The sequence below is a fragment of the Stegostoma tigrinum genome, chromosome 30, assembly GCF_030684315.1.
Source record: "Stegostoma tigrinum isolate sSteTig4 chromosome 30, sSteTig4.hap1, whole genome shotgun sequence".
In the NCBI taxonomy this organism is placed as follows: domain Eukaryota; kingdom Metazoa; phylum Chordata; class Chondrichthyes; order Orectolobiformes; family Stegostomatidae; genus Stegostoma; species Stegostoma tigrinum.
The window spans coordinates 10,923,613-10,943,305 of NC_081383.1; the positions used below are offsets into that span (position 1 = coordinate 10,923,613).

The 19,693-nt window shown below is 38.5% G+C and overlaps 1 protein-coding gene across 1 annotated transcript in view; it reads left to right on the plus strand.

The window, feature by feature from the left end:
* The window catches only part of LOC125465742 (PWWP domain-containing DNA repair factor 3A-like), a 56,383-nt gene that overhangs the window by 10,688 nt on the left and 26,002 nt on the right, over positions 1-19,693 (plus strand). The window contains exons 2-5 of the mRNA XM_048559520.2: positions 2,339-2,440; positions 12,327-12,415; positions 12,930-13,000; positions 18,458-19,657. Coding sequence (XP_048415477.2) covers positions 2,339-2,440; positions 12,327-12,415; positions 12,930-13,000; positions 18,458-19,657 — 1,462 coding nt within the window. The remainder of the gene's footprint in view (positions 1-2,338; positions 2,441-12,326; positions 12,416-12,929; positions 13,001-18,457; positions 19,658-19,693) is intronic.

Here is a 19,693-nt window from a genome sequence, read left to right on the forward strand (position 1 = left end):
TCTCTCTTTTTCAAAAACAGTGCTCGGATCTTGAGATATCATCTCATTTGGGCTTAGCACCATTTTGCTTGCCTGAATCTAGCAGGTTGCCCAGCTGAACCCAATGTAATCCTTATCTGATGTCAACATACACACACCCATTGAGGGTATTTATGGCCAGTTTCATTGTACCTGACTTGCAACATAAATAGTCTCACATACTGATGAGTTGCCATTTGTTTATGTAGGCACACGATCAACAGGATAAAATTCAGTTCTTTCAGTGCATGGTACTTTATTAATGAGAACTAATTGACTAGACACTTCATTGACTCAGAGTCCAACATTTTAGGCACTATTTTTTAAAGAATGAATTCTAGTTTGTCAACATTTCAAATGATTATGGAAATTTTCAGAATGGATTTGTAACTTTTCTGAATATATGATCTGTTTTCTCAGATTTCAACAATTTGTGGGCTATTTAATTGAACATAATGCCTCTGTGTCCAGCCATTAATTGCTATCATAGAATTCTATGGTAATTTCTGCGACTACTCATGTTGAAAGATGTAGATTACTGGGACCCGTCTTTCTTGATGAGGACCTGGATCATTAACATTGTTACAATATTTTAGCAGCTATCTACAATTGGAGGTATAAAAGAAAATATTTAATCCCCCAAATCTTAATTTTTATTAAGATACAAAATGTGAAAATGCTGGTTAAGTAATCACATCAGTCAATATTTGGAAATAGTGAAGTTGAATTGTGACATTTCAAGTTCATACATTGCAGTCCAAAATCAATTTCCTTCCTCTTTGCTGAACTTGAGGAAGACTTCTAATTAATCTTCCAGTATTATGAAGAATTTTGATTGCAGATAGGAGGAAACTTGCACGATTAGTGACCAAAGAGTATAGGTTTAAGATAGTTGTCAGATATTGTTCACAAATTGGATTATATTAGTTTTATTACTTGAAATTGCCTATTTGATAGAATAGTCGCCGGAGATTCACTAGACCTTTCAAAATATTGATATGTTGGTTTTGCAAAGTGGAAAAACAGTAGGGGAATGGTGAAAACCCTTTCAAAGAACCTGGGATATCCTGAAGCAAAAAGCCCCTTCAATGCTCTTTGGATTTTTAAAAAATCCAATCATCATGGCAAACAACACAGCATTTGGGCCAAAATTACTATTGTATGCTCTCCTGTCTATGAAATCAAATCTACTCACCACATTTCTTTGGCTGGATTTTGTACAAACTGTGGTCTTCCCTGTGCCAACCCAATCCGGCAGATGTTTCATTTCAAAAAGTATCATAGAGCATCTTAAAATAATTCCCTCAAGGGTTCCTGCTTTGAAGCCTGTGCTCCCTTCTTTCAATATTTATTGCCCCTTGATGGGTGCCTCATAGTTCAAAATAAGATCCTTGTCTCACAATCTTGCCATCTTTACTAAAAATAGTGAAATTTCCATCTTTAGCATTTGACTCTACAGATCTCATTGTTCTTAAGATATTTACTTCCATTTTCTGGAACAAACAATCGCTTTTGTCTCCAAATTTTTGGCAGATTGGCGTAAGTATGGGTAAAATCATTTGCACAAGGATTTATAATATTCTGTAGTCAGCAGTTTGTCTCAGCATCTGTTATATATGTTTTCAGATGAGTCTTTACAATTTTTAATGTCATGCTGAAAGCATTTCTTTAGCAGCTGGTTCATGATTATTATAGGGTACTTGGTGAATTTTTGAACTGTTTCCTTTTATCTTTGTACTATATTTTATATAGATTTGAATTCAGTGAAAAATTAATTCATTTTACATGTATTCATGGGTACATTGCTTCTATTGAAGTTGACAGATTTGTTCAAAGTATGATTTTATTGTTGTATTTAACCCGTTTTATTCGGTTTGCTTAACATTTAATTTTGTGTTCCTGTAGATATTTTTAAGCGACCTCTTCAGATGTTATTACACAATTCTGCAGCAGATGGCACTGTTACATGGGTTGTTTTGCTCAGCGATAGGCGCGTACCGCTGTGCTGCAAGAGTCCTTTCAAACCAAAATTTGAATAGCGGACTATTTGACTGAAATAAAACTATTTATTTCCTCTGGAATCTATACCCATTGAATAACAATTGTGTAAAGTTTTTTTCTAACAAATTTTACTGTTTATGAAATGGGACTTTTGTGAATATCCTTTATGCCAGTACATAAGAATTGCAGTAATTCTCTTTATTACTGATGTACAACATAAATGTTGTTGGATGGCTGTGAACTAACAGTTTAAATACAAAGAAGCATCAAACTGAGGTTTGTTCTTTTTCTCCCTCCCCCCCCGCCCCCACCCACCCAGTATCCAGATTTAGAACAAACTGGATATGCTGATTCAAAAGCAATGAAAGATTTGGATGAATTCATCTTTTGTGAATGGCAGGGTCGGCTGTGGCCTGCAAGAGTAAGTTTCCTTTTTTGTCTTTTTCTTCGATTAATTTTTGGTACGTTTTGTTAGCTGATGTAATCAGGCTACTGCTGTACGTCATTTCTTCACAAAATGTTGGCTTCATCTAAGCTATATTCTTTGAATCTGTCTCATTTACATTAAACCCGTTTTGTAAATCGATTTTAACAACTTGTGCTAACCTATCTGTAATTGTGTGGTTATTGTTCTTGACTAATGTTCTCGGCAATCTACTCACTGACCTAGTTTGGTGCGAACCATCAAAATTTACTTAGTTTGTTTTGCGAAGATGCTCACGTCTGTAATGAGTCTTTTTCTTTTCTTTTTACGCGATGTGACACTGCTATCTAGGCCAATAATTGTCCATCCCGAATTGCCCTTCACAAATTTATGGCAAGTCACTGACTTGAACCAGCGAAATCCACGTGGTACAGAAACTTTCACTATGCTGTTGTGGAGGGAGTAAAGACACTGACCAGGCAACGCTGAAGAGATGGTGATATAGTTCCGAGTTTGAATATTGTGGCTTGGATGAGAATTTGCAGGTGATGGTTTTCCCATGCATCTGCTGTCTTTGTCCTTCAAGGTGCTAATGGTTGGGGGTCTGTGAAGATGGTGAGTGGAGTGCCAATCAAAGTTGGCTGCTTTCCCTGAACAGCTTTGAGCTTTTTGTATGGCACGATAGTCATCCAGGCAAGTAAACGGTATTCCATCGTACATCTGGCTTGTGTTTTGTAGATGGTTGACAGGCTTTAGGGACTTGAGGTGAGTTATTCAGTCCAGAATTACTAAACTTGTGATTCATATTGTCAGTCCAGTTCAGTTACTGTTTAGTGTTAACATCCAAATGTTGATAGTAATGCTGATCTTCTTGAATGTCAAGAGGAGATCATCTCTTTGAAGACAATCTTTAGCTGATACTTGCATAGTGCAAATATTACATGCCTCTTAGCAGACCAAACCTGACTACTGTCCAGGTCTTCACGCATATAGATGTGGATTCCTGCAGTACCTGACAAGTTGCGATGTTCTAAATCATCACTTCTGATCTTTATAATAGAAGGAAGGTTGCTGATGAAGTAGCTGAATTTGGTTGGGCCTTAAGATACTGCCCAGAGAAACTATATCCAAGTTCATGTCCTGCCGCCTCCAGAGCAGTCATAACATGCCTGGACCGATTTTAATTAAAATATATACCCTGAGACTCATGCAGTGATGTCTGGGACTAAGGTGGTTGACCTCCAACAACCACAGCATCTTCCTTTTTTGTACTAGGTATGACTCCAACCAGAGGAGTATTTTCCCCAATCGTCACTGACTCCTGTTTAATTAGAGCTCTTTGAGCCAGAGTCGATCAAATGCTTCCTTGATGTCAATTGTAGTCTCATTTAACTCCCCTCTGGATTCAGCTCTTTTTGTTCATGTTTGGGCCAAGACTGTAACAAGGTCAGCAGCTGAATGGCTATGGTCGAACCCAGTTGGAATATCAGTAAGCTAGTCAGTGAATTACTGTGCCATTGCTGCTTAGAGTCGTGGATGTACAGCATGGAAACAGACCCTTTGGTCCAAACTGCCCATGCTGACAAGGTATCCTAAATTAATCTAGTACCATTTGTCAGCTTTTTGTCCATATCCCTCAAAACCTTCCCTATTCATGTTTCCTTCCAGATATCTTTCAAATGCTGTATATGTACCAGCCTACTCCACTTCCTCTGGCAGCTCGTTCTATATACGTACCACCCTCTGCATGTTTGATAGCACCTCCCATTGCTTTGATAATCAAAAGGTGAAGGGGTAGTAGTTGGCCGAGTTCATTTTCAACCATTTTCATGGGCATTTTTAACCTGTAATTTATCAAAATTACGATGAAGAGTTGACCTTGTACTTCGTAACACTCCTAGGTTGAAGATAATATGGAATCAATTGACATTCGTGCTTATAATACCTAGTTCAGGCTTTCAAAGCATTTTCAAAGTAAAATTTGTAATACATTTTCTGCAAGTTAATGTTGTAATATAACTGATATGTATTAGCTAGAGATATACTTGGTAGTTCCAGAAGCCTAACCAAATCAAAGTAACACTGATAGTTGAGACATTTTACGTTTGACATCATATAATTTAGGCTCAATCCAAAACTAAAAGGACACGTTAGTTTGCAAAGCACTAACGTCTTGAATGTAAGGAGCTCTGAGCTGTTTTCTTTCAATTCTAATATCATTCTGCCCTGGTATATGTTCTGTATGTAGTTAAAATATGGAATGCACTGCCTGGAAATGTGGAAGAGGCAATTCTATTTGAGGCATTCAAGAGAGCATTAGATGAAGATTTGGATAGAAATACTGTGCAACGGTATGGGGAAAACGAGGAGATTGACATTATCTAATGAAGAACTGGTGCTGCACAATGGGCCAGATGGTCTCCTGCAATATAACAATTTTGAGATTCATTCATTGTTGGCTAGGCCACCATTTATTACACAATCCTGATTGCCCTTAAGAGTGTGGTTTTGAGCTGCTTTTTTGAACTGCTGCAGTCTGTGTGGTGTGGTCAAGTGCTGTGGTAACTTAGCAAAAGTGAAGGAACAGTGATTATGGCTTGGAGGAGAGCTGATCGGTCCCATTGCAACCTCCTCCCACTAATTTTTTTCCCTCCTAGCAGCAGGCTGGCTTGTCATTTTAGTCATTTCTAGGATAAGAAACAGAAGAAAAAAGTCTGGCCATTGTCTGTGGCAGGATATCTATTTGACTGGCCTCACCAGGTTTCTGTTGTGCTTCTTGCTTTCCTGAAAATATTTGGGGTTATTATGACATGTGAATGCACTTCTTCAACAATAGACTATTTTAGAGATTTTGTTCATCTGTGCTAGGGAGCAAGGATACTGTTTGCAACAATTAAAATTGAAGAAATCCTACCTGAATTTGGGCAAGGCATATTGTGCTGGGGGGAGAACACCTTCCAGAAAGGCAGCATATGCAAGTGAAATTTCAATGGCTAAAAGATGTATCAGTTGGACCAAAATGTAATGTGAAGCTTTTCCTTTGACAACACTGATTTTATGCGACTGTGCTATTACTTAAACTGTGATTGCATATTGTGCCCATTGCACTTATGTTGACAGCAGTTCCTAATGTCCTCCATCTTGTACTTCTGCATAGTTTCTTTCGCCTGAATAGTGTATCTTCTCCCTAATTACATTTTACCTTAAATAGAAATGTTTTGAGACTTTTGTCTTTCATACATGAGTTTGTGTATGAACCTCCCTTGTGTTTTGGTATAAATTGAGTAAAACTATTCTTGGTGGGTATTAGTACTCTAAGGGTGTGTTGCATCAAATAAAACTGAAGATTACCAATAATATTTAATATACCACTAAATATGATAGAAATTAGTAAATATTTTTAAAACGCATGTGATTTTCATTTCATTTGTACTGCTTTGTGACCTGTCGAAGTTTTTTTTTGTTCTTCTTGCCCACTTTTGACCATTTGCTGTTCTGAATTCTTATTGGGGAGTTTGTTCAAAGAACAAAGAAAATTACAGCACAGGAACAGGCCCTTCAGCCCTCCAAGCCTGCGCCGATCAAGATCCTCTGTCTAACCTGTCATCTATTTTCTAAGGGTCTGTGTCCATTTGCTCCCTGCCCATCCGTGTACCTGTCCAAATATATCTTAAAAAACGCTAACGTGTCTGCGTCTACCACCTCCGCTGGCAGCACGTTCCAGGCACCCACGACCCTCTGTGTAAAGAACTTTCCACGCATATCTCCCTTAAACTTTCCTCCTCTCACTTTGAACTCATGACCCCTAGTAATTGAGTCCCCCACTCTGGGGGGCAAAAAGCTTTTTGCTATCCACCCTGTCTATACCCCTCATGATTTTGTAGACCTCAATCAGGTTCCCCCCCCTCAATCTCCGTCTTTCTAATGAAAATAATCCTAATCTACTCAACCTCTCTTCATAGCTAGCACCCTCCATACCAGGCAACATCCTGGTGAACCTCCTCTGCACCCTCTCCAAAGCGTCCACATCCTTTTGGTAATGTGGCGACCAGAACCGTACACAGTACTCCATATGTGGCTGAACCAAAGTCCTATACAGCTGCAACATGACGTGCCAACTCTTGTACTCAATACCCTGTCCAATGAAGGAAAGCATGCCATATGCCGCCTTGACCACCCTATTGACCTGCGTTGTCAACTTCAGGGAACAATGTACCTGAACACCCAGATCTCTCTGTTCATCAGTTTTCACTAGGACTTTTCCATTTACTGTATAGTTTGCCCTTGAATTTGATCTTCCAAAATGCATCACCTCGCATTTGCCTGGATTGAACTCCATCAGCCATTTATCAGCCCAATTCTGCTGTAATCTCTGACAGTCCCCTTCACTATCTGCTACTCTATCAATCTTATTGTCATCTGCAAACTTGTTGATCAGACCACCTACACCTTCCTCCAAATCATTTACATATATCACAAACAACAGTGGTCCCAGCACAGATCCCTGTGGAACACCACTGGTCACAGGTCTCCAATTTGGAAAAACTCCCTTCTACTACTGTCTCCTGTTGCCTAGCCAGTTTTTAATCCATCCAGCTCACACACCCTGGACCCCATGTGACTTCACTTTCTCCATCAGCCTGCCATAAGGAACCTTATCAAATGCCTTACTGAAGTCCATGTATATGACATCTACACCCTTTCCCTCATCAATCAACTTTGTCACGTCCTCAAAGAATTCTATTAAGTTAGTAAGACATGACCTTCCCTGCACAAAACCATGTTGCCTATCACTGATAAGCCCATTTTCTTCCAAATGGGAATAGATCCTATCCCTCAGTATCTTCTCCAGTAGCTTCCCTACCACTGACATCAGGCTCACCAGTTGATAATTACCTGGATTATCCTTGCTGCCCTTAAACAAGGGGACAACATTAGCAAGTCTCCAGTCCTCTGGGACCTCACCCGTGTCTAAGGACGCTGCAAAGATATCCATTAAGGTCCCAGCTATTTCCCCTCTCGCTTCCCTCAGTAACCTGGGATAGATCCCATCCGGACCTGGGGACTTGTCCACCTTAATGTCTTTTAGGATACCCAACACTTCCTCCTCCTTCCTTATGTCAACTTGACCTAGAGTAAGCAAACATCTATCCCTAACCTCAACATCCGTCATGTCCCTCTCCTCGGTGAATACCGATGCAAAGTACTCATTAAGAATGTCACCCATTTTCTCTGACTCAGCACATAACTTTCCTTCTTTGTCCTTAAGTGGGCTAATCCTTTTAGTTACCCTCTTGCTCTTTATATGTGAATAAAAGGCTTTGGGATTTTCTTTAACCATGTTTGCCAGCAATATCTCATGTCCTGTCTTAGCCTCTTAATCCCTTGCTTCAGATTTGCTCTACATTCTCGATTTCTTGCAAAGCTTCATCTATCTTCAGTCGCCTAGACCTCATGCTTCCTTTTTCTTCTTGGCTAGTTTCACAATTTCACCTGTCATCCATGGTTCCTTAATCTTGCCATTTCTATTCCTCATTTTCACAGGATGTTCCTGGATGTGAACTGTGCTGTGCTGATTTTGTGTGTGTATATGTGTGTGGACTTTTGCAATAAGTATCAGTCCTGGCTGTTATGCATGCTACAGTTGAAAAGCCGCCTACTTCTCTTTAAACTTTAATATGGAGTATTTATGGAGTAAAGGAGCCTCTGTCCTATGCTTCAGCAGGTAAAGCAGTGAGGTAAAGGAAGAAAATAAATTTTATTAGAACTTGAATCTAATTTGGTGCGTAGCACAACATGCGATGAGGAATAAGATCCATAAAGAATTTGGAAGCTTTGGAATGAAGAATCCTGTAGAAAGGGGAGAAATCAGATCAGATAGTACTGCAAAAAGAAACAGCATCAGATCTATTCCTTAGGATCAAAATGGAGCTGGTTTCAATGGGACAGTTTTCTTTGTTGGAAAATAGTAATCACTATGATAGGTGGGGAGGGATTAAATGACCATTTCAGATCAGAGATATTTTTTGTTCTGATGTAAACTGACAAATGGAAAATCTTTTTCTGTCTGTACCCATACTGCCTGAGCTGATGAGTATTTCCAGCGTATTCTGTTTTTATTTCAGATTTACGCAATCAGCAATATTTCACTTTTGTGTCACTATCATTAAGTTTAGCATAGTTACCGAAAAGAACACGGAAAAGTCAAAGTGAAGATACTTGAGTGGAAGAGGGCAAATTTCAGTCAGCTGAAAAAGGATCTGACCCAGGTGGCTTGGAAATGAAGATTGACAGGTAAAATGTTAAATTAGCAATAGGAGACTTTCAAAAAAAAATGCTTGATGCACAAACAAGACACATACTTCTCAGGGTTGGGCGTTGGTGAGGAGAAGGGAAGGGCCTTCAAAGCATTAAAATGAAACAGAGGAAGAAAATTGGAAATATGTGAGTTCTATAAAACAGTTCAGAACCTCTGAGAATACATAAAGTGCAGAAGAGAATAAGAAATGTAAGATAAATGGTACACCTTTGTAGAAGGTGCAAGAACATGCACCTGTGGTTTTACACATCTTTTGAAGGTTGCTGGAAAATTATTGTTCAGAAGGCCTGTGCTAAGTTTAGCTTTATAATGTCAGAGTGCAAGAGCAGCAAACTTTTCTCCTTTTCTTAAAAAAAAATCAGTCAGCCCAAGACTAGATTGTTTCCATTTCAGGGCACTAAATGTTTCAGAATGAATGTCAAGGCTTTGGAGAGGGTGCAGAATATTGATTCTGTTTCTGTCTCCATATATGCTGCTAGACCTGTCATGCTTTTTCAGCACCACCCTGTTTTTATTTTTGTTTCTTTTGCTATTACTTTCAAGAATGTTACCTCAATGCAGGATTCCAGTGCAGTGACTAAAGAAGTTCTCCCGCACTATCCCGAAAGCTGAGAAAGCCTAGGGAAGATTTAAAAGAAATGTTGATCATTTTAAAGGGTTTTGGTGGAGTAAATTAGAGAAACTGTTTCCAGTGACTGGAGCATTGGTAACCAAAGTATTCAAATTTTAAGATGATTGAAAAAGATTGAGTGAGGAATGAGGATATATTTTTAAAGCAGCAAGGGGTTGATGGAAGCACTTTTAACATTAACCGTTCAAAAAGGAATTTAAAAAGTGAGAAACATGGGTTATAGAGAAAGTACAAAGGGTGGGATTAAATGAATGGTTCTTTCAGAATACTGGTCTGAACACCATGTTCCCAGTTAAGTCCTATAAATTTTGGAGTTAAAAGGGTGTGTATTTATTTGGTGATAAGTGTGGAGCTGGAGGAGCACAGTATGCCAGGCAGCATCAGAGAGGCAAGATAGTTGATGTTTCGGGTCAGGACCCTTCTTCAGATTCAGACCCAAAACATCAACTTTCCTGCTCCTTTGATGCTGCCTGGCCTGCTGTGTTCCTGCAGCTCCATAATGTGTTATCTCTGACTCCAGCATCTGCAGGTCTTACTACCTCTGAGCGTATTTATTTGTCTTGGTTATCCTTTGTTTTTAGCAGTGTTTAACTTTTCAGCTAATTGCCAGCTAGATGTGAGATCTTGGAATCAGAGTACTTCCCAAAGTTGTGTGTTGTTCAGTTCACAGAGTTTGCGAGTATTACATCAAATATCTTGTTGCAGCCTGCCTCTGACTTCATACTTTGGAGTTTAAATAGCATGATAAGAATTTATTTTATAATATGCCCCAAATTAATAGAATGTACTTCACCTTTAATGAGTGCCTTTTATAAAAATTGTGTAATAAATTACATATTTGTGTTTGATAGGTGTTACAACTACCTGGTTTTTTGTATTTGTAAGAATGGATTTCAGATCATGATACCAATAATATTTATTTAATGAATCAATTGTTTGGGATTTGTTTGATAGAACTAGTATGATCATTTGTTTAATTGTATGTTTTAGAATTATTAAAACTTCAGTAAGCAGTCAAGGGGTTCTTAATTTAAAGAGTAAATTTATAATTTACTGTCACTTTATCAAATGTGCTTCACATATAATAAGAATCAAATAGCATATTTACAATCAGACCTAATGATGGTTGGGAAGTTTAAATATAAAATCATAGAATTTTATAGTATCGATAGTTCTGAGTTTGGTATCTAAATGTTCATTATAAATTTTAAACATTCCAATTTTAAACATTTCCCCTTGCATCCTTGTGGAAATTTATATAATTCTTAATTAGATAATTGAGTTGAAAAATAGAAAATTGAATAAAATACAGGAAAAATTGAATTGACAGCCCCATTTAGTGGCTGTCTTTCAACAGCAGTTTTCCAAACTCTTGGCTTCTACCACCTAGAGGACAGAGTGCAAAAGGTGCCCAAGAACCAGCTGAACATTTCCCTTTTGTCACAAATTCTGATGTGAGAATATAATCACTTTTCTTTCAGTGCCCACAAGTCACAATATTGGAATTCCTATCCCCAGAGCACTGAAAGCATGCCTTTACACTTGAAGTTTAGCCGTACAAGAAGATGGCTCATTACCACTGTCTCAAGGGGAATTAGGAATAGTAATAATTACTAACATTGCGATCAGTGCCTACGTCCCATGAACAACCTAGCTGATGTTTGTACTTTTTTTTGGAATAGCATAATTCCTGGAGTTATTTATTGGTAGTTTCACTCTTGCTGCAAGTAACTGTTGTATCAAGTGGAATTTAAATTTTAAGTCAGTTTTTGATTTAATACCATGTAGTATTTGTTTCCTGCTTCTATCCAAATTTCATTTCAAAAGAAGATCATATACCTATTGTTTTTAATGTGAGAATGTTTCACTTCTTCCTGTCCTCATTATCAGTTCACTAAAATTGTGTACACTGGCATGTCTTCTAACTGCGTTTGTTGAAATCTGTGAAATGACCATTAGTTTAAGGTCATTCCTAGCTAAGTAACCTAGCGGTACATTAAACTAGTTTAGCCTTTAATCTGTTCAGCAGGGAAGTTTAAGGTTGCTATTGGTAGAATGAATTCTCTGTATATTACAATCGTTAACAAACCCGAAAGAGTGATTAACTTGCCCTTTCACCACTATTAACGTTGCAAAGAACAATATGTTGAGAAGCAGTAAGTGATAAGAGCCTGAGGTTTGTAGAAAGTCCTATACTTTTGAAGTGAAAAGTATCTTCTCTGCATGGACAATGTTCACAGTTAACCTCTTGTTCCTTCTGTTAACGTCTACTTCCAAAATTGAATCCAATCATTGTTAGACTTGTTTAAAAATTAGTGCTGTACTAAATTAAAACCAAATTACTTTTGTGGGTCCGTTCTCAAGAGCTAGGTGGTGATCTGTCAAACTTCATGAATAGTGTTAATTGCTTCAAATTGGAAACTTTGTTTAATGATTAAAGTTTGGCTGAATTTGAACATATGCCAGAGGTGAAAGGTCAATTTATAATCCTTCATGTCACCTTGTTTTGCATGTCCTTGAAAGATGGGCACTTATATACCACCTCTCATAACAGTAATGTCCCAAGGTTCTTCAGACTGTTGAAGAGAGAGATGTAACACACTGCAATAGCTAAATGTGTTTGCTGTTATTTTTGATATAATTCTGACTACTGATATCATGCTACCACTGCTATCATGAGTGACTGATCAAATCTAGTCTCAAAGAGTGCAAGGACATAATTCTGTAACATTTTTTATAATTCTTACCAAAAGTTAAATGAATGATGTAAAAACTTCACATTCACAATTATAATTGATTTTTAAAACCCTGCTGATTGCACTTGTTTCCATTTGGAACTAATGCAATTGTGTAAATGCAATTTAAGTCTTGATTGCATCATTTTCGCTTGGAATAGTATATGTTGTAATTTTTCTTCTTTTTTAATTGAAAAGATATTGTCGAAGTCTGGCAGTTCTTCCAGTAAGGCATCTGAGAACATTTCAGATTGTTTAGATGTCCAACTAATATGCATGGATAAACAGTAAGTATTGAAGCAATGATGAAGCAAATTAAATTTCCACTTGCTACAAAGTTTGAAAAAAATCTAGGCTGTTTAAGTTCTTTTACATGCTCCATAAAATCCATTTCATATTCTTTTAATAACTAGCATTATTTTCTATGCAACATGTACTAAATATTACTTATTCATTTACATGCCTCCAATTCTAAGCTATAGCTAAGGAGAACAGCTTACACCATTCAACCAATGTTATTTGGGCTAACTAAATATTGTCCAAATATCAGATTTGCTCAGGAAGATTTTGTATTGAGAAGAAACAAATGGTGACTAAATTTTTTGGCACTTGGGTGTTCAAAGTTGCAGGGTAACCCAACCCAGGTTTTGTAGGACGTGCTTGTTCCTCTATTTGGGGTTGGTGTTCTGAATCACTTGCAAAACAGACTTGAGGGGCTTAATTGCCTCCTGTTCTTCTATTATCGTACAAAATTGTTAAGTTCAAGCAACTGCACAATATAACATTCGGTTTATATTTTAGGTTGAGTGTTAAGTACGTAGACACAAGACCATTTGAGCAAAAACAGGCTGAAGACATTAGTTCTGCATTAGGTGAGTACTTCTTTATGAAATTTACAAATTTTTTTAGAGTTTTTTTAAGAGTGCCATTTTGAGCAAGATTAATATCTCGTTGATTATTGCGCCACACAGCTTAAGTAGTTCAGTAATCTGAAATGTAGGAGCTGATCCTTTATTTATACCATGGCTATGCTTGAAGTATTTTTGTATTTCAACTTTTCGTATTTTCATTGAAAATTGTATTTTTACGACTTTTTATGTGCTTGTAAAAATACTGAAGAATATTGAATTGTGTTGACTTCTCTGTAGACTTTATATAAAAAGATTTGATGGACTTGCTGAATTTGATGTATATTTTTGAGGAATAAACTTACTGATATCAAACATGTTAGTTAATACTTTCCCCAGCAGTATTAAGACTGCAATCATCATGGTGATATAAGCAAACTTAGAAAATATTACTTCAAAAAAGATTCAACCTGCTGTAGAAATACAAAGCTTTACCTTTATGAATTCATGGATATTGGTTGCCACCACACAGTAACTCCAGGTGGAGATGAAAATTCATATTGCGTGAGAGTTTCAGTGGGAACAGCATTGAACTGCAGTTGTGATAGTGTTCCACAATAGCAATGAATAAGCTCTTGTAGTGCCCATCAATGATGCAAGATAATTGCTATTCAGATTGGAAGAGCACCTTCTATTGTTATCCAGGTCATCACTCTGATAACTTGCTAAGCTCGAGATGACAGTGGTTGAAATGGTATGTGTCCTTAAGCCAATTCATTGATATTGTTTTTTTTAAACCTCCCTATCTGCCCTCTTGCTCAAATATGTTCATTACAACATTGCAATTCAGCTTATATACATGTGTATGTTTTTAATAATGGTGTTCAAAATCGTCACCATAAAATAATTATGCTACACTTTAATTGCTTCCAATAGTTTTTGTTTCACAATGCAGGTTACTAAATGTCAGAAGTCTCAGTAGCATACCAAATCCAGAAGTTGCTGGAAAAGCTCAGCAGGTCTGGCAGTATCTATGATGAAAAGTCAGTTTTAATATTTTGGGTCTAGTGATCCTTCCTCAGAACAGGACCTGAAATGTTAACTTTGATTTTTCTTCACAGATGCTGCCAGACCTGCCCAGCTCTTCCAGCAACTTCTGTTTCTGGCCCTGATTTACAGTATCCATGGTTCTTTCAGTTTTTATTGAATAAATCATTGGACTTGTGATTTTCTAATGTAGTGACGTATGTTAAGTGCTGCAACTACTTAGCCATCTAATATTTAATAAGAAAAGGCTATAAACACATCATCTTGATCAAACAGAATTGCTGAACAAAATTACATATTTGCCAACAGTAGAGGATATTTTCAAGCAGAGGGCCCTATACAAAATGTTAACTAACTTTCTTTTATTTCTGGGATCCTGGTTCAAGATTTCCTGTTTCTTTTCCTCAACATGCCTTTTTATTATTGTCAAAAATTATTCCCTCTATTTGCTCCAGCACCTAGTGGTTGTGAAATTGTTTGTATGTATGCACGCACATTAGGATCTTGCATTTTTGATAGTACTTTTAAGTATTTAAATGCTTTTGTGTTGCATTTGTATCTCCCTTAGCATGCCAATTGGCACCTTGGTGCACAGTTAATTAAAGGCAAAATGATTCAGCAAGTTTTGTGGTGATTCTCACTAATGGTCTTAAGCAGTTAGTCAGAAAGCAGAATAGTGTGGATGCTGGAAATCTGAAATAAAAAGCAGGGAGGTAGCATCTGTGGAGAGAGAAACAGGGTTGACCTTTCAGCTCTGTAACTTTCATCAAAACTGAGACAAGCAGTGTAATATTCTATGAACACGAGTTGCGTGGGAAAAGGATACGAAGATAGACTGATACAATGGAAAACTGGAAAGAGTTAATGACAAGAGATTGGCTCTGGCAGACAAAAGGAATGCAGATGGGGCAAGAAATGGAAGATATACCTAGAGTAGGTATGCCAACCCCAAAAGTAAAAATACAAGGTGAAGTGTGGAGAGATCGTGTTATTAAATTGTTTAAATCATGATGTTTCTGGCAGGCTTTAAAATGCCTTAATTGAAATCGCTCTGCAAGCTTGCTGTGAGTTTCACTGAAGGAATGCATTAAGCAGAGGGCAGAGATATTCCCATGAGAGCAAAGTGGGAATTAAAACTAACAGGCCACCAGTGGCCTGGGGTCATACTTAGAAGCTAAAACAGTGGCATTCATGGAGCAGACATCTAATAAGGGTTTGGTTTTCCCATTATAGTGGAGACTAAACGGTGAACAGCACATGGCAGACTTGACTGGAAGAAATACACCAATCACTGTTTGCCTTACAAGGTTGTATTCTGGCTGTTGGGTAATGAGAAGGGACAAGGTAAAATGGTGGTTGTTAAATCTCTGGTATTTGCATAGGTAGGTGCTGTGGGATGTAGATGGGAGTTTGGATGATTTGGGAGTGGACCAGACTAGCACAGTGGGAATATTAGGAGGGGTTGAGGTGATGTTTGGCATGATGCTTGTACTCTTTGCTCACCCCTTCCCTACCATAAGACCATAGATACGTGAGCAGAATTGGGCCATTCAAGCCAATGAGTCTGCTCTACTGTTCAATCATGGCTGATATGTTTCCCAGTCCCATTTTCCTGCTTCCTCCCTGTAACTCTTGGTTCCCTTACTAAATCAAGTGCCTACCTATCTCTGTCTTGGCCCCACCGTGTAGAGTGGCAACAAGTTCCACAGCTCTACCACCCTCTGGCAGGAGAAATTCCTCCTCATCTCAGTTGTAAAGGGTTGTCCCTTCACTCTGGGTTGTGCCCTCAGGCCCTAGTCTGTCCAACTAGTGGAAACAACTCCTCTACCTCTTCTGTATTCAGGTCTCTAAGTACTCTGTACGCTTTGATCAGGTCTCCATCATCCTACCAAGGTCCAAGTACATACCCAGAGTCCTCAACCACTCATAAAAAGCTCTTCATCCCTGGGGTCATTTTTGTAAAACCACCTCTGCAACTCCCTCCAATGCCAGCATATCCTCCCTTTGATATCGGGCTCCAAACTGCTCGCAGTATTCCAAATACCATTTGACCTGACCATTATACAGCCTCAGCAGTACATATCTGCTCTTGTATTCTAACCGTCTTAAAATGAATGCTAACATCACATTCGTCTTTCTAACTGCCGACTGAGCCTGCATGTTAACCATAAGAAAACCCTAAACTAGGACTGCTAGGTCCCTTTGTTCTTCAGATTTCAAACACCTTTCCCCATTTAGGGAATATCCTGTGACTATTATTTGTACTACCAAACTGCATGACCTCACACTTACCCCATGATATTCCATCTACAGTTTTAGTCCACCCTCCTAACCTGTCCATGACCTTCTGCAGCCTCCCTGCTTCCTCCACACCATCTGTCCCTTGACCGTTGTGTCACCTGAAAACATGGCAACAATACAATGCCCTCAGTTCCTTTGTCCAGATCATTTAATGTTTCACATGAATAGTTGTGGTCCCAATACTGACACTTGTGAAACTCAAGTAGTCAGTAAGTGCCATCCTGAAAAAGACTCCTTTATCTCTACTGTCTGCCTTCTGCCAGTGAGCCAATCCCCTCTCCATACGAATACCTTGCCCCGTAACGTCATGGATTTTTATTTTCGTTAGTAATCTCCTGTGTTGTACATTTTCAAAGGCCGTCTGGAAGTTCAGTCAGATCGCATCCACTAGCTCTCCTTTGTCCAATTTGGTTGTTACCACCTCACAGAGTTCTGACAGATTTGTCAGACGTGATCACCTCCTGCCGAAGCTGTGCTGTCTCAATCCTATTTTGTCATGCACTTCCAAGTATCCCGCAATCTACCCTTTTAATAATGAGCTCTAAAATCTTATTCATGACAGGTCAGACTAACTGGCTTATAATTTCCTGTTGTCTGCCTTCCTCCCTTTTAAAAAGAGATATTGCGCTAACTATTTTCCAGTTCTCGGAGGCCTTCCTTGACTCAAATGATTGCTGAAAGATCACCACCAGTGTTTCCAAATCCTCAGCTATCTCTTTCAGAGCTCTGGGGTTAATCCATCTGGCCCAGGTGATTAAACACCTTCAGACCTTATAGCTTCCCTAGCTGCTGCTCCACCATATTCACCTCTGCTTCCTGACTCTCTCGAAGTTCTGATATGCTGCTGGTGTCTTCCACTGAAGAATGATACAAAGTACCTATTCGATTCCTCTGCCATTTCTCTGTCCTCCTTCTCCAGCCTCATTTTAGAGTGATACAATATCCAATCTTGCCTCTCTTACCTCTTATATATGTAAAAAAACCTTGCAATCTTATATTTTCCCAGGTAGCTTATCTCCTATTTCAACATTTCACCCCAGTTTGCCTTTTTAGTTGCTCACAGACTCATGATAGGGTTCCCCTTGTTTTCACCTTCCACCCAAAGAGCCTCCATTTCCACCAAGTACAAGATCTCTCATTTTGACATTCTGTCCAAGGCCCCAAATGGAGCAATGATTTATATACATTACTTTCAGTTGAGTCGACTGCATTTGCTGTTTGCAGTATGGTTCGCTCTATATTGGTGAGATCAAACACGCATTAGTGACTGCTAATGGAACACTGTTCAGTTGGCAAACATGTCCCCAGGTTTCCAGTAGCCTGTCATTTCAGTTCTGCACCTTCCCCTCATGCTGTCCTCCTCCTGTTTTTCCAGTGAAGCTCAAAGTAAGTTTGAGGTATATCATTTTCACCTTTTGGGCATGTAATAGCCTATGGTCATCTCATTAAGTCAGGGAAATGTTTGACCTCTGCATAAATTGTTTTTGGTTTGTTTCAAGCTTCCCACTAGTATGTGGCTCAGGTTATGCAAGGAATTTGATAGCTTCTTGTATGTCACCGCAAGTTTTTACTCTGCAAGAATCATGACTGAGTATTTCCTGCATTAATAGGTAGAGTTGTGGGTTAATATGGAATTAAAAGAAAGCCACAATGCACCAAAAGCATTTGCTTTTGGGTTCTTTTTCATTCCTTCTACTTGAATTGCGCACTCCCTGTAAGAGGGAATTTTAAGACTGCACTTAAAATACTCACAGATGGTATCTGCGCTTACAACCAAGACCCCATGTTACTATTAATTTCAAGAACCTTCACGCAAAAATTCAGTCATATTTACAAGTGGATGTTTTATGTGCTGTCTTGCGTTCTGAGTTGCATACAAATTGACCTATGAAGTCAGGGATGGAACCCATTCACAGCCCAGGGACGAAATTTACTTTATTTCAGTATGCACGAGTAAAACAGCATTTATAATAATTTAATGTGGGCACATACTGTAGAGTGCCCAGTATGGGCAGAGGCAAGTTTTAAATTTCCCTTAGAATAGATAACTTGAGTGCAATATTCACATTCGATGTTTCGTAGTTTTGTTCTCTCTGCTCTGATCTGTATCAATATTCTTTTTAAAACAAAAAGTGCATGAGGAAGATTTTACTCACGAAGAAGCTGTGGAAGAACTGACTTACAGGAAGGCACTTCGAATTGCCTTAAATATTTTAGCCAATCATGACTGTCACATTGCTGAAATGACTATACAGGAACCGGTAATGGCAAAGACTCAAGTTCTGACTTCAAAGGAGCTTAAAGAGTGTTCCTGTGTTCGCAATGCAAATGAAAGAAAAAATACACCAAAGAAAAATGGATTGCACTCCCTTCAGGAACAAGAAACTGTTTGCACTCGACAAAGTAGCAGAAAAGTATCTTGCAACGAAACATTATCAGAGGTTGAAGAAGAGAAAAGACTGACTAGGTCTTGCACGTTAACCCCAAGTTCAACTAAAATGAAAAACCATGCTGGTAACGAAAGAAACGGTGGTGTCAGGAGAAGTGTGCGAAGGCCAAGAAAAAATCTCTTTAAACGCCAGCCAAACACTTCGTGTAGCAGTCACACACTGTGTGAGCAGCTGTTGCCAGTGAAACAGGAAGCTGCTGACACAGAGAAATATCGGGGTGAAGAGAGGCTGCAAAATGTGGGAAATTCATCTTTACAGATTTGTGATTCTGAAATCTCTGGAGAGGGTAAAGATCAAAGTGGAGAAGTTAAAAAGATGACCCTTAGATCAAGGATTATTTGCAATTCTGCCTGCAAAGAAGTTACCAATTCTTCTGTACAATCCAATTGTAAATCTCCGATCATTCCAGCAACTGACACTCCTGACTATATAGAATTGACTCCTAAACATAAGACTAGTGACAACATTGGGTCACGTGAATGCTCTCACTTTTTACGAAGATCCCATGATGTTCAGTTAGAAATCAAAAGTAATTTGGACCAAAATAAATTCGTAGAAGAACATAAAAGGAGAAAAGGCAAGAAGTGCCCAGAACCTGTAGAGTGCCTTCGTACCAATGCAACCTCTGCTGATTTGGATATTAATGTTAGATCCAGCAAGCAGTCAAATTCAAATGGTTTTACAGGAACCAGGAACCCAAGGCAACATGTAAATGGGCACAAAAGAAGCATTTCAGACAATTCTTCTACCACCCCACTAAATAAACAAGAGGCATTCCCTCCTTCAAAAATTCAGAAAGAAGAGGAAGCTTCAAAGATGCATACTGTATCTGCTGAAGAGCCTAACACTCTTGAGTCACCAGTATTTCAAGTTGATGAAATAGGTAAGATAATCTTTCTATTGAAGGATGACATCCATT